Below are 15,333 nucleotides of genomic sequence, written 5' to 3'. Positions count from 1 at the left end.
AGAACAAGAGGGAGATCCCATTTGGGAAACCTTGGCTTCCTTGCTGAAAGAGGTTTGTCAGGATCTGATCTGAGATTGAAGAGAAAATCTAGAACAAGAGGGAGATCCCATTTGGGAAATCTTGGCTTCCTCTGAGGCCTAAGCCTGATAGCACTCTTAACCACTTCCCACCCGGCCAATGCATATATACGGCCGGGTGGGAGCCGTCTACTCCTGATAGGACGTTCCTGAACGTCATTCAGAAGTAGCGCGATCGCGCGCGCGCGTGCCCGCGCAGCGGCGCGATCCCGATGTGCTCGTGTCACCCGGACACGGCACATCTGAGATCGGCAGGAGGGCTCTGTGATTGGCCCTCCTGATCACATGACGGCCGTGTCCAATCACGGCCGTCATGTGATGTAAACAAACAGCCGGTTGCTAGGCAATCGGCTCTCCTCTCCTCACACGGAAGTCATCGCTGAGGAGAGGAGAGCAGAACGCTGCAGCCGGCTGATGATCAGTGAGTATGGGCTGCTTTTTACAGCTTTTTACTCACTGATCATCAGTCTAGTGTCAACACACAACACACCACACAGTACAAACACAGTCCCCACATATGTCCCCAAACCACACATGTCCCCAAAACATACATGTCCCCAAATAATAAAAACACATGTCCCTAATAATAAAAACATGTCCCCCACATATGTCCCACTAAAATCACATGTCCCAATGATTATCTGCACACATATGTACGTGATCACCTGCACACATATGTACATGATCATTTGCGTACATATGTCCGTGATCACACAAACCAATTATTATACAGTTAACTGAATTTTTTTTACCAAAAACATGTAGCAGAATACATTTTGGCTTAAATTTATGACAAATTTTGATTTTATTGGATTTCTTTTCAAATAGAAAAAAGAAAATATTGTTTTTTTTCCAAATTTCCGCTTTTTTTGCGCTTATATCGCAAAAAATAAAAAACGGAGTCGTGAATAAATAACACCAAAATAAAGCTCTATTTGTGCGAACAAAATGATAACAATTTCATTTGGGTACAGTGTAGCATGACCGCGCAATTGTCACTGAAAGCGCGAGAGCGATGAAAGCTGAAAATTGGGCTGGGAAGGAAGGGGGTGAAAGTGCCCTGTATTGTAGTGGTTAAAAACTGCCAGACAAGGGCATGATTTGCCCATGAAACTCCTGTGAAGGCTGTGATGGTTAATGCTTGCACCCGTAGAGAGCTTACTGCCAGAGACAGGTCAAGCCCTGTTTGCAGAAAACTCAGTATGTCTTGGACTGCTGGAGAGTTACAAGGATTCGATCTGGAAGACATGTGATCAGTGAACCTGGACCATATCCATTCATATATTCTATTAGTGTTTTTTTTCTGGCATTCATAAGGTTGGAATGGCTTCTTCTGGGCCCTCTGGGGCTTCGAGCCTCTCAAAAACCAAACCCTGAGATGTAGGTAGGATGGACAAGGGTGTAGAGTTGTGCCTTGAGATAGTAGATCCGGCCTGAGAGGTAGGGGAACTGGGTCTCAATAACTGAGAAGTGCTAAAAGAGGGAACCAAGGCCCTTTGGGCCAAAAAGGAATCACCAATAGGGATGGCCGAACGGTTCGCCCGGCGGTCGGTTCGCGGCGAATTTCGGCTGTTCGCGGTCCGCCCGATCAGCGGACTATTGCCGCTGTTCGCCCGGCGGACTTACGTGTTTACTGTGTAAAAGAACTTTGACCTATGATGACACATCCATCATGTGGCACAGGACAGCCAATTGAGACATTACAGCACATGGACACTTGGACATTCCCCCTAACTTATAAATAGACCCGATCCGGCGGCCATTTTACATTCTTTCGTATGTCACTATAGGGAGAGGTTGCTGTGTGGAGCAGGGAGAGACTGCAGTGACCCAAATCGCTAGCTATTAGGTCCACAAAAGTTCTTTTAAGGACTGGTATGGTATAGGTGTAGTTCAGGATATAGGTTTGAGGCACTACTATTCAAGTCATTGTTGCAGCAGCCTGTCTTTTGTCAGTGCAGAGAGGGACAGGACGCTGTGTGCAGCAGGGAGAGTCAGTTTAATCATTAGCTGTTACTATTAGGTCCACAAAAGTCCTTTTCAGGACTGGTATGGTAAAGTAGTACAGGATATAGTTTTGAGTGCTATTCAAGTTATTGTTGCAGCAGCCTGTGTTTTGTCAGTTTAAATAGGGACAGACAGGAAGCTGTGTGTGGCAGTGAGGGACAGTCAGTTTAATCAGTAGCTGTTACTATTAGGTCCACAAAGGTTCTTTTCAGGACTGGTATGGTAATAGGTTTGTACACGTATAATATGCTTTCTTCCAAATATAGAAAGAATATTATACTTGACTGCTGCCCTTCTGCTGCAGTAGTCCTTTATGAGTATAGGGACTGAGGTACAGTCTGCCAATCACAACCTACTAGTTCCACAAAGGTCCTTCTAAGGACTGGTAAGGTAAAGCGTACTAGAGTATATAGGGTTGAGTGAGGTACAGTCTGCTAATCCTTAAGGACTGGTATAGGTCCACAATATATAGGGTTGAGGTACACTACTGCTGACTGATTCCCAATTCTGCAGCAGTCCTTTATCAGTATAGGGACTGAGGTACAGTCTGCTAATCACAACCTACTAGTTGCACAAAGGTCCTTCTAAGGACTGGTAAGGTATAGTGTACTAAAGTATATAGGGTTGAGTGAGGTACAGTCAGCTAATCCTTAAGGACTGGTATAGGTCCACAATATATAGGGTTGAGGTGCACTACTGCTGACTGCTGCCCTATTCTGCAGAAGTCCTTTATCAGTATAGGGACTGAGGTACAGTCTGCTAATCACAACCTACTAGTTCCACAAAGGTCCTTCTAAGGACTGGTAAGGTATAGTGTACTAAAGTATATAGGGTTGAATGAGGTACAGTCTGCTAATCCTTAAGGACTGGTATAGGTCCACAATATATAGGGTTGAGGTGCACTACTGCTGACTGCTGCCCAATTCTACAGCAGTCCTTTATCAGTATAGGGACTGAGGTACAGTCTGCTAATCACCACCTACTAGTTTCACAAAGGTCCTTCTAAGGACTGGTAAGGTATAGTGTACTACAGTATATAGGGTTGAGTGAGGTACAGTCTGCTAATCCTTAAGGACTGGTATAGGTCCACAATATATAGGGTTGAGGTGAACTACTGCTGCCCTATTCTGCAGCAGTCCTTTATCAGTATAGGGACTGAGGTACAGTCTGCTAATCCTTGAGGACTGGTATAGGTCCACAATATATAGGGTTGAGGTGCACTACTGCTGCCCTATTCTGCAGCAGTCCTTTATCAGTATAGGGACTGAGGTACAGTCTGCTAATCACAACCTACTAGTTGCACAAAGGTACTTCTAAGGACTGGTAAGGTATAGCGTACTAGAGTATATAGGGTTGAGTGAGGTACAGTCTGCTAATCCTTAAGGACTGGTATAGGTCCACAATATATAGGGTTGAGGTGCACTACTGCTGACTGCTGCCCTATTCTGCAGCAGTCCTTTATCAGTATAGAGACTGAGGTACAGTCTGCTAATCACAACCTACTAGTTCCACAAAGGTCCATCTACCCTGATCCCCTTCCGTCAGGCAATGTGCGCCTCAGCACCGATTGTTGGCATCTGAGGTTATCTTGACCCATGTGATGGGGACGATTGATTGACAATTGCAGATTTTTCCCTTGAAGCCATCAAAGGAGGGATACTTTCATGGTTGGAGTAAGGTATATGCGCTGGTTTTTGCTGGAAGAATTCCATTGATGTAGGAACCTTTTTTGAAAGGGCCGTGTGTGCCATTGTGCCCACTTCACCATGGGAATAGTGGCTGCCATTGTGCCGATCACTTTCAAACATTGGATAGCGGAAAGGTGAGATGCAGTGAAGGTTGAGTGGATTCTGTCTGGAATTACTCCAATCTTCTCTTCTGGAAGGGAGATCGTGCTTCTGTGCTCTAAAATTTGATCTTTATCTTGAGCTAGGAGAAGAAGATCGTCCAAATAGTGGTGAAGATGAACCCCTTTGACCCGAAGAAGAACCACAACAGATAGTGAAACTTTGGAAAAGACACAAGGTGACGTTGTTAGACTGAAGGGGAGACATGTGAATTGAAGGCGCTGTTTTCCTACCGCAAAGCGGAGCAATTGCTGGAAGTCCGCTGCCACTGGAACATGAAAGTAGGCAACTTTTAGATCGACTGATACCAACCAATCTCCCGTATGCACTGACTGTTGGATTGTAAGTAAAGATTCCATTTTGAACTTTTCTTTTTGGATAAAGAAATTGAGATGGGTCAAGTCTATGACCTGTCTCCATGTGCCATTTTTTTTCTGAATCATGAACAGAAGAGAATACATGCTGCTGCCTCACTCGCCCTCTGGAACAGGGATGGCTGCACCTTGATCCAATAAACAGCTTACATAAGTTAAAAGGACCTACTTTTTCTCCTCTGAATCTGGAAGAGTTGTAGGAATGAATGTGAGTCCTGGAGTACTGTTGAAGACTCAGGTGTGACCGGAAGAGACCGTTTTGATGGTCCAGAAATTCTGGATTGAGGCCGCTCAGACATGCCAGAAGTGGAGAAGACAAGCCCCCATCTGGCATGCCTGAGCGGGCCCAATCTCAAAAGACTTAGCGGAATCCTGGTTGCCAGAGAAACCACCTTTTGTGTTTTTTTTTTTTTGAAGGACCTTGAAAACTCCCGACCAGGCCTGTAACTGCGTACTTCCCTGGCGCGATCAGAATTCTGTCTCCTTGGAAAGGAGCATTTCTTGTTCTGTAAGCACTGATCCTGAGGGAGGAAACCTGATTTACCACCTGTGGCCCGGTTTATGCATTATCAAGCTTATTGCCAAAAAGAGAATTTCCCTCAAAGGGATTTCAGCATCAAGCTTGTTTGGAAGCTGGATCTGCCATCCATGGAAGCAGCTATAGGGCACGACACGCTGAAATAGCTGCCAGCATAACCAGGGACATCAGGTGAACAACATCAATAGAAGCCTCCCCAAGAAAGGTGGACTCCAGCCTGATCTCCTGGATAGGTGAGCTTTTTGCAGCTTCACTGGAGATACCTCCTACGGTCTCATCAACAATGTCAGACCAAGTTTCCATGGCTTTGGATACTGCGGCTACAGCGAGTACTGGTTTGCAAGCCATTCCTGTTGTCAGGTAAATCCGTTTCAGATCAGAGTCGATCCGTCTTTCCAAGGGATCTTTAAAAGAAACTGTATCTTCCAAAGGAAGAGTTACATATCTCACTAATCTCATATGTGCTGCATCCATCAACGGAGCTGATTCAAGGTGTTTAACATCCTCTTCCTTAAAAGGATACAACTTCAGAACCTTTGATTGCATGGAACTCTTTTTATCCATCTTGCTCCACTCATCAGAGATTATGCCACCCAGTTCAGAAAGAAAATATTGAAGCTCCTTATTGAGCTGTTTGAAAATCTTTCTCTGCTTTGGAGGAGAAGTAACAGGGTCTTCTCAATTCTCTCACAGCTTTCACCAAAGAAGGAACCAAAGCATATTCAAAGCCCATTCCTGGATCTTCTAGATCTGATTTGCTGTCTGAGAGAGGAGAGGAAGAACGACTTGGCCGGGAGGTATCCCATGTCTCTTGGGCAAGATCTTCTCCCAATGCAGGGCGTAATGGCTCTGGTAGGGAATTGCGAGGCTGATGAGCCTCCCTCTCCTATAGAGATTCTCTCACAACCCACCTTACCATAGATTCAAGGCACTGGTCTACGCCATACCTCTCATCTGCAGCTTTAGATCACAGAGAGATTTGTCGACCGGAACAGGAGCCCTACACCCCCGACATGATTTTTCTGGCCTCTTTCTAGAGCAAAATGAGGTCGGGTGCAAAATATCTCTACTATGCTGTTTGGATCTGGAAGGAGGTCTATGATGGCTGGACCTGGAGGAAGATTGCCGGTGGTGTGACTTTGAAGACCCACTCCCTTTACAAGAACTATGTTGTGGATCAGACCTAGAAAGATTGTGGGGAAAAAAAGCAGAAAAGAGAAGACAGGAATCAGCTGGTGCCCTAATACCTTACTCTCTCCCCCACTTGAACAGGCAGAAAGGTATAAACTACAAACATACGTGTAACAAGAGGGCTGGCCACCAGGAGGCATTTAGGGAACCATGGTATCAGCAGAGGAAACTGCAGGGATAAAAAGGAGTTAGCTGCCAGGCAGGAAAGCTACCCTCACCCAATAGAGCCAGAGACTACCTAGAATGCCACACCAGAAGCCCAGAGAAGTCGCCACAGAGCCCACGATCATTCCTGAGGCTGTGTAGGCTCTCTTCAGGATTTAAAGGTGGCACCAAGTGACGTCATTAACACGTCAGACACGAGATGTTCGCGTGCATGCTCGAACCAAGCCTCGTCTTCGTTTCGGGTCCACTCATGCACAGAGAGCACGCTGATACCCGGAAGAGAGAGGGCAGCAGCTGGAACGCAGGAAGAGCCAGCGCCATACACAGGAAAACCAGTAGAGGAAAAAGATAAGGAAAGCAAGGTACAATACAACATACAAACACTACTGCCATGCATATGGATAAAATCTTATCACTCCACCTACGATCACCTGGGCTGTGGGAACAGATGCATACACCGGACTTTATAGCAGATAATGGCTGCCTGATAATGATAGGCAAACAGGCCGTGCGCACTCTGATGATCATGTTTCAAATCTTCAATGCTACTCTGCATATCTACTCCATACCCTGCTTATCAGTGAGGACCTATCGTAGGAACATAACCTGGTGCTCGGCCGTTCCTGATCGCAGGGGAGTCATCTTCAGGTAGAGAACCAACAACATAGTCCTACGGAGGAGGACAAAAAAGGAACATGGATAGCAGCCTAGAGCAAAGATTTATGGGAGAGGTGTCCTATAGGGTAGTTATGGAGGGTGGGCTAACCCACACGTTTCTGCCATGGAGTCTGTCAGGAAAAAGCACTAATCAGTTTGCCTGTTTGAAATTAGCTTTAACAGATAACGATGCTGAAAAACTCTCATCCCATGCCCACAGTATGACTGTAAATTACATAATGACTTCTTATCAGTTATGTTGGTCACCTATTTTTATAGCATACATTTTAGATAATCTTAGAAAAAGGGGGGGAAACACCGCGCTATGCTAGACCAAGACAAAAAAAGTGAAAAAAACCAGCTGCCAACACTTCAAACAAACAAAGTTCAACAAATATAAAACAACGAATAGTGTAGCGCTAAATTGGATAACAAATCTATGTTATATAAGATAATAAAATCATGAAAAAACAAAATATTAATATATAAAAAATCGTGAATACTGAAAACACGTGAAACACGGTAGACAAAGTCCACTTAAATGAACTAGTGCACAAATGTTGTGATAAATCTTCTTCGAAAAGGAATAGAAGTTTCACTGATCAAGTGCAACCAGATGTATCAACTTGTCTGAAGTGATCTAAAAGGTAGGTAGAATACTCTTACCAGAGAAGGTGGACTCACCAGTCTTATGACAGTTGAGTCAAAAACGTTTGGGATCCAAACATGGAACCAAATGATGGGTTGAAGATAGTCAGACCGGATGCTGGGGAGACTTCAAACGATGGGAGCCCATGGAGGACGTCTCTCGGAATGTTGCTCAGGTTGTCCGGATCAGGTGTGGCCCGTTTGGGGTTCCAGCCCCAAATATAGGAGGGGGTTCGCAAAAATATAATAAAGAAAAAAGAAAGCTCCAAATGGTGCAGGTCAAAAAAATAACCACTAGGTTTTATTTAAAAGGTCATAAAAATTGACAAAAATGATGACATGTGATCACGAAAAACAGAGTAAAAGCAATGTGGGGTGCCAGATGCAAGCCCGACGCGTTTCGACAAAGTATGTATTCAACAGGGGCATGTTGAAGACATACTTTGTCGAAACGCGTCGGGCTTGCATCTGGCACCCCACATTGCTTTTACTCTGTTTTTCGTGATCACATGTCATCATTTTTGTCCATTTTTATGACCTTTTAAATAAAACCTAGTGGTTATTTTTTTGACCTGCACCATTTGGAGCTTTCTTTTTTCTTTATTATATTTTTGCGAACCCCCTCCTATATTTGGGGCTGGAACCCCAAATGGGCCACACCTGATCCGGAAAATCTGAGGAACATTCCGAGAGACGTTCTCCATGGGCTTCCATCGTTTGAAGTCTCCCCAGCATCCGGTCTGACTATCTTCAACCCATCATTTGGTTCCATGTTTGGATCCCAAACGTTTTTGACTCAACTGTCATAAGACTGGTGAGTCCACCTTCTCTGGTAAGAGTATTCTACCTACCTTTCAGATCACTTCAGACAAGTTGATACATCTGGTTGCACTTGATCAGTGAAACTTCTATTCCTTTTCGAAGAAGATTTATCACAACATTTGTGCACTAGTTCATTTAAGTGGACCTTGTCTACCGTGTTTCACATGTTTTCAGTATTCACGATTTTTTATATATTAATATTTTGTTTTTTCATGATTTTATTATCTTTTTACATAGATTTGTTATCCAATTTAGCGCTACACTATTCGTTGTTTTTTATTTTTTATTTTAGATAATCTGCCATTACCAGTTCCATCTGAGAATTGCTAAACAGTCTTCTGTCTGCATGACTGATGAATGGTGATAAAACCATATTGCCTGCAGCTGTTGCAGCTGATAGAAAGCCAACAGTATAGCTGGTTCTTGGGCATGAATAATCTACTTTATTTGCAAATGTTGGGAAAGAAACATGCAAACGATGTCTTATGTCCTGTTAGGACATAAATTATACTTATAATAGAAGAGAAATCAAATGTATATGTGGTATGTTATTACAATATAACTTACCATGTAACCAGAATATATACAGTAACAGTATGTTTGACAGAAGGATAATGAATTGGCTGTCTGTCTCCATGAGCATGATGCAATGTAAAGGGAGGGCAAGAAGCAAGAGACTTAGAATAAAAGCACTGATTATACACAGGATTGTATGCTGTCATTCAGTGACATTTATTAGGTACTGAAGGTCAGAATTTGCCTCTTCTGCACACTATCATTAACTCTCTTATTGAACTTTAGTCCACCATTTGTCATTTGGACATACACAGACTATGACAAAACTGAAAAATTCTTTACTATGAATGGGTTTTCCTAGGACACCGCATATTTTCTACTGGACAATTACCTTTTACATTCTTCCCCAGATAGATTGCAAATTAATACAACATAATTGTAATAAGTGGCTGTAAGCATAGTCAGCTTGCGCAATTTGTGTCCAGTACAGGCATACCCCACTTTTATATTTCCCCCAAAAAATTTTTGAAGAGTAAACAAAAACACTTGTGAATTACAATCGACAAATTAGGTCATATAAGGTATGCAAGTGAGATAAGGGAATACAGCAGTTTAGTTATGTACTATAGTTCTTCCGGACATGGAGACAAAAAAAAAGCAGTCAGGAGAACGATCTTGTATTGGGGAAAGACAGCAGACAAAGGTCAGATGGTCAGCCTTACCCGATCACCCCTATTGGGAACTTACTGTACCCAGGGGAGGAGAACCATCAATGGAGACGAGAAGAGACTGTGGAAGCGGTGACTGCATACCATTCAAAACTAATTTTTACAGTTGAAACATTCTGGGTGAACCATATGAAGAAGACGATTGTTACCAATAAAAATAGCTGCATGAGGTGAAGAAGAGAGGAGACGGAGGGGGGAATAGAGAAAAGTGAACAGTTAGAGAGGGATGGAGAGAAGAGTAGGAAGGGGTATCGGGGAGGAGCATCAGCCTGGATATTCGGTAGTATTGCATTTGTGTATGAGTTGGTGGTCAGAGGTGACCCCACATATAGGCCCAAGGTTCCCAGGTCATCTCAAACTTACCCCACTTTTAAGTACACAGTGGGGTTTATTTACTAAAGCTGGAAAGTGCGAAATCAGGCTCACTTCTGCATAGAAACCAACGAGCTTCCAGGTTTTATTACCAAAGCTTAATTGAACAAGCCAAGGTTAGAAGCTCAATGGTGGTCTAGGGCCTTTTGATAGATAATAAAAGGGGAAAAGGGAGGACTGTAATTCCAAGAAGTTGGTTGCCCAAGTTTTCTGTCTCTGTAACATGACTTTATTCAGAAAATGTTCACTGGCTTTGGTAACAAGGGATCATTACATCAGATATGGTGGCATCACACTAGTAATGTGGTACCACTCTGGTAAAACTGGATTAAACTTTTAAACACAAATCAAGGATCCCTTGCAAGTATTGTTTTTGGTATGCTGTATTTATTAGTCTAACTCTGGAATTCATGTACTCTCCTTTGTTATTTATATATTCAACCTTAACACAAATCAAGTAAAATGCTAAAATATAATTCTGGTAATAGTGCATGATATTGGCATCATGTATTTGTTCTGCTACCAGAAACATTGGTGTTACATGATGCTGGACTGAACAAAAAAAAAAGTCTGTGGAGCAGGACAAGTGGTATTTTTGTTCAGGAATAATGATAATGTTTAGATGTTTAGATTGAAGTAGGATTCAGTCAAACTACATGTGGGATTCGCTTGCCCGTAAAAGTGAACCATCAATTGCTTCTGGAAGTCATACATTTACATGCAGTATTACTACAGCTGCTAAATGTACCAGGTTCGAGAGGTTTCCCTGGCAATGTACCATACCCTAGCTGAGAGTCTTGTATTGTTCAGCAGGGGGGTGTACATCTGCTTCCCACTTTCCTTGTCAGTCAGGCTGCATGCAAGAATAAGGGTCTGGTATGGATTTTGAAGGGACCTCATGACAATTTTTTTGTGGGTCCCCCTTCAAATCCATATCACATGTTCACCTAAGATAAGGATCTAGTATGCGTTTTCAAGGGGAAACCCCATGGAATTTGTTTTGCTGTAGGATGTACTATAGGAAAAGTGAAATTTTAGCTTGGGAACCCCCTAAAGGGACCCCCAAAATAAATACCAGAGCTTACGGGGTCTTGTCTGTGTATTTTGAAGGTCTCCATGCCATTTTTTACAGAAAAAAAAGCTGGCAGGAAAATATTCATTACAAGAAATGTAAATGATATTTTCAATTGTGTATATGTGTTTCTGTTGTACATTATAAATATTGTACAGGTGCAACATTTCACAGACTGGTATAAGGCACCCCCATGTTTTTAAGGGAAGTGCACATTTTTTATGTTTTACCTTAGGCCTTATTAAAAACACATAAAAAAAAAAGTTTGCATTAGTATATGCCCCTCCTGGCAATTCCCAGCCACCATGCCATTTATTTGATAATCTCTTGCTGATTAGTCATGAAAATTACAATAATTAATTTTAAAGATTTTGTTCCTCATTGATTTCAGTAGGGTTTTGAATAACATTTGAACTTTTAAGCTCTCTGACAGACCTCTTGCAAGCCAAACACAGGTATGTTGGCTTCGTCCCTATTCGGGATCGCAGAAAAAATAAAACAAGAACCAATAAGCACCCCCACATTGATCTTGCAGCCTTTTACATGCATAGCTGCAAGAGAGAAAGCCCTTGTACACACGGTCTGAGATTCCGACGGAATGTGTCCTATTGGACCGTTTTGTCAGATATTCCGACTGTGTGTGGTATGCATCGGATTGTTTCCGTTGGAATATCCGTCGGACCAAATTTTCCAACTTGCTGGAAATATTTTCCGACAAACTGCTCCGATCAGACATACTCCGATCATGTGTAAAGAATTCCGATCGGACAAAGTGCTACGCATGCTCAGATCAAATTCCTACATCAAAGCTATTGGCTACTAGCCTTAACGTAGTCCCGTCGTAACGAAATAACGTCATCATGTTCTGAACGATCGGATTTTCCGACAACTTCGTCCGACCGTGTGTATACAACAGTTTTGGACAAAATCCGTCGGAAAAAATCAGTCGGACAAAATCCGTTGGACAAAATCCAACGGATTTGGTTGTCAGAATGTCCGACCATGTGTACAAGGGCAAAGAACATTCTGTTGCAGCCAGCTAAGTATAGAAATATGTTAAAATTAACCAATGTATAGTTTAGCCGCACTTCCCACTTTATAATCAAAGCACAGCAAAGAAATTTCTTTTAAAATCCTTGAATTGCATAGGTGCATCGGTTTTACATGAAACAGAAGAATAAATAATTGCTGGGACCTATAGCAATTTTTGCTGTCCTATGGACCATATAACAATTCTTGTAGTCCTTCAAAACTCATCCTCTGCATCTAATCTTGCTAAAACTATTTAAAAAAATGAAGCCTTTACTGGGAGACATACAGCATCCAGAAGGAAGCAGCATTAATTTTCTTCCTGTGGGATTGTTCACTCATTTATGGAGAATACATCTTTAATTAATTGTTTTATCTTAACTTTAAAAATCACTTGTGTATAAAACCTGGACAAGGAACTGCTGGCCAATCAGGAGTGGCAGATTTATACGGAATGTTCACACACATTTACAAAATACATACATTTTTATTCTTTTAAAGTTAATATGTCACTTTGCCCATGCAGAGCAAAGTGAAAAGTGAGCCAGGTTAATTATTTTTCTTATATTTTTATGTAAGAAATTATATTTATTAGGAAAAAAAATTCCATCAAGCTAGGACTTAAGGTAGGGTTTTTTAGCCAGGGTTCCTCCAGAGGTAGCTAGGGTTTCCTTGAGCAATGAGCATTTTCTTCTTCTCCCAATGAGCATAAGCTCCCACTGACACCATTGATCTTTTTAGCTATCTGTAAGGGGGTAATTATTCCCAATAAACACAATTGTAAGGAAAATTCTTCCCACCAGCCATCACACTAATGAGTTGTAGATATAGTAATTTTTAGCAAGGGTTATCAGAGACTTGGAAAGTTATTTTAAGGGTTCCTCTGTGTTGAAAAGATTGGGAAAGTCTGACTTAAGGTGTTTTTAAAACATTTTGTTAGTTTTGGATAGAGTGGGGAAGGGATAGATATTCTATCAATTTTTCATTCCAATAAGTAGATTCACATGCTATTTTTTCACTGAGACAGAAAGGTGGGGGGGGGGGGGGATCCAACACTTTTGAGTTGTCACGAGTGTAGGGTGTGGAGGCAAATCATCCAATGGAGATACATTTTTGAATGGCAATTGTCTAAGATGAACCCTCATTTTGGGGAGATTTCCTCTAATTTTCTGTTGCTTCTTTAGGCCACATAGTAAAGGAAAATCTCCCAAATGACAACAAAATGTAACTCTTCCCTCTTTTTCAAAAATTAAAGACAAAGATTGCCTTTATATACGCAAGTACAATGGTTTGGTCCAAAGTGATAATGCAGTTGCATTTTATAATTTAAGATGAAATACAATAAACCTACCTTAATGATGTGATGCTTCTTGTCCAGTACGGGCATCTTAAACATCTGGCACCAATAAGTTGTGTCTTTATATGGAATAGGAACCTATCTTGAAGATAAATAGAAAGCTAGAAGTTGAAATCTAGACATATACAAATGAAGGCAGCTCTGTCAATATTATTACACCATTAAATGTATTTTTATTTTTATAATATTTTATTGTTGATTTGTTATTTTATTTTAATACAAGCAGTATAAGTATCTGAATTTGACCATAATTCCTGTATAGCAGGAGTGGGGTGAGAAAGGAAGAAGCAGCAGAAGGAGCTAGTCATTTATTTTTGCTAACAAAGAGAGTGCTAATAGGGTGGCGATCAGAAAGACGTGCTCATCATTACTGTACTTACGATGCTTCTCCCTTTACTGAGCTGAAGCGGGTCCAAGAAGATTTGGGTTTAGAGTAAGTGGGTTAAATAATGATGAAGAACATCCGGGGTAGCTCTGGACTGAAGGTGAATATTGCAGTGAAAACAGTTTTTTATATTTTATTTTCCCTGGGGCTCTTTATTTTTATGCTGTTATTTTTGGTTGGAGTTCTGCTTTAAATATTTTAACAGCAAAAATATGACACATAGCAGGGTATAATGTATATTCTTTTAAATTTAATTAAACTGAATTCAAATGCAGATCAAAAAGATCACCATTACACATTTAAGTTATTTATGTCCAAAAATTATTTTTCTGAAGTGGATTGAGATCAGCATCTTATAACACATTTACCATTGGAGCTCCAAATATTAAATTTTCCTGGTGGGTTTACTGTTTATTGTCCCTACCCAGCCAATATGACCTTATTTAGCTTTAGTGCAGAAAATATTGCTTTCTGCTTTGAATCTTCTATTAAATTCTTTTAGAAAATGGAAAGGAGAGAACATAAATATATTGCCTGGCTTAAAGAAAAAAGAGTAAATGCAATGCTTGGGAGGGCTAAAATCTCCAACTTTGAGATTTACAAGCAGGAGTTCTGAGAGATATAAAGCAGTTGGCCAGAGAATAACATGCAAGAACTGATGTTGAATATCAGTTCTAGGCAGAGATGCCTGATGCCTTGATTGTAATTTGTTAACCACTTCATTCCCGGAAGATTTTACCCCCTTCCTGACCAGAGCACTTTTTACAATTTGGCATTGCGTGGCTTTAACTAACAATTGCGGTCATGCAATGCAGTACCCAAACAACATTTGTGTCCTTTTTCCCCACAAATAGAGCTTTCTTTTGGTGGTATTTGATCACCTCTGTGGTTTTTATTTTTTGCGCTATAAACAAAAAAAATTCAACAATTGTGGAAAAAAACAATATTTTTTACTTTTTGCTATAATAAATATTCCCCCAAACCTTTTAAAAAAAAAAAAAAATTCTTCATCAGTTTAGCCCAATAAATATACTTCTACATATGCTTTGGAAAAAAAAATTGCAGTAAGCGTATATTCATTTGTTTGCGCAAAATGTATAGCATCTACAAACTATGGGAAAGATTTATGGCATTGCGACAGACAGATCGGACACTTTTGACACATTTTTATGACCACTGACAATTATACAGCGATCTGTGCTATAAAAATGCACTGATTACTCTGTAAATGTCACTGGCAGGGAAGAGGTTAACACTAGGGGTGATAAAGGGGTTAATTGTGTGTTCCCTCATTGTGTTAGGGCGGCACAGTGGTGTAGTGGTAGGGCGGCACAGTGGTGTAGTGGTTAGAACTCTCGCCTAGCAGTAAAAAAGGTCACTGGTTCAAATCCCAACCATGACACTACCTGCCTGGAGTTTGCATGTTCTCCCTGTGCCTGCGTGGGTTTCCTCCGGGTACTCCGGTTTCCTCCCACACTCCAAAGACATGCAGGTAGGTTAATTGGCTTCTGTCTAAAATTGGCCCTAGTATACAACTGGGGATCTTG

The 15,333-nt window shown here is 41.4% G+C and overlaps 1 protein-coding gene across 1 annotated transcript in view; it reads right to left on the bottom strand.

The window, feature by feature from the left end:
* MOXD1 (monooxygenase DBH like 1) overlaps positions 1-15,333 on the bottom strand; it is a 146,199-nt gene that overhangs the window by 70,395 nt on the left and 60,471 nt on the right. Inside the window, exon 4 of the mRNA XM_077486857.1 lies at positions 13,396-13,479. Coding sequence (XP_077342983.1) covers positions 13,396-13,479 — 84 coding nt within the window. The remainder of the gene's footprint in view (positions 1-13,395; positions 13,480-15,333) is intronic.

Source organism: Lithobates pipiens, unplaced genomic scaffold (genome assembly GCF_037356315.1).
Source record: "Lithobates pipiens isolate NorthernLeopardFrog02 unplaced genomic scaffold, aLitPip1_a1.2 Scaffold_18, whole genome shotgun sequence".
NCBI classification, from domain to species: Eukaryota; Metazoa; Chordata; class Amphibia; order Anura; family Ranidae; genus Lithobates; species Lithobates pipiens.
The sequence above is the reverse complement of the archived record's forward strand: the minus strand, read 5'-3'. Positions and strand labels throughout refer to the sequence as shown.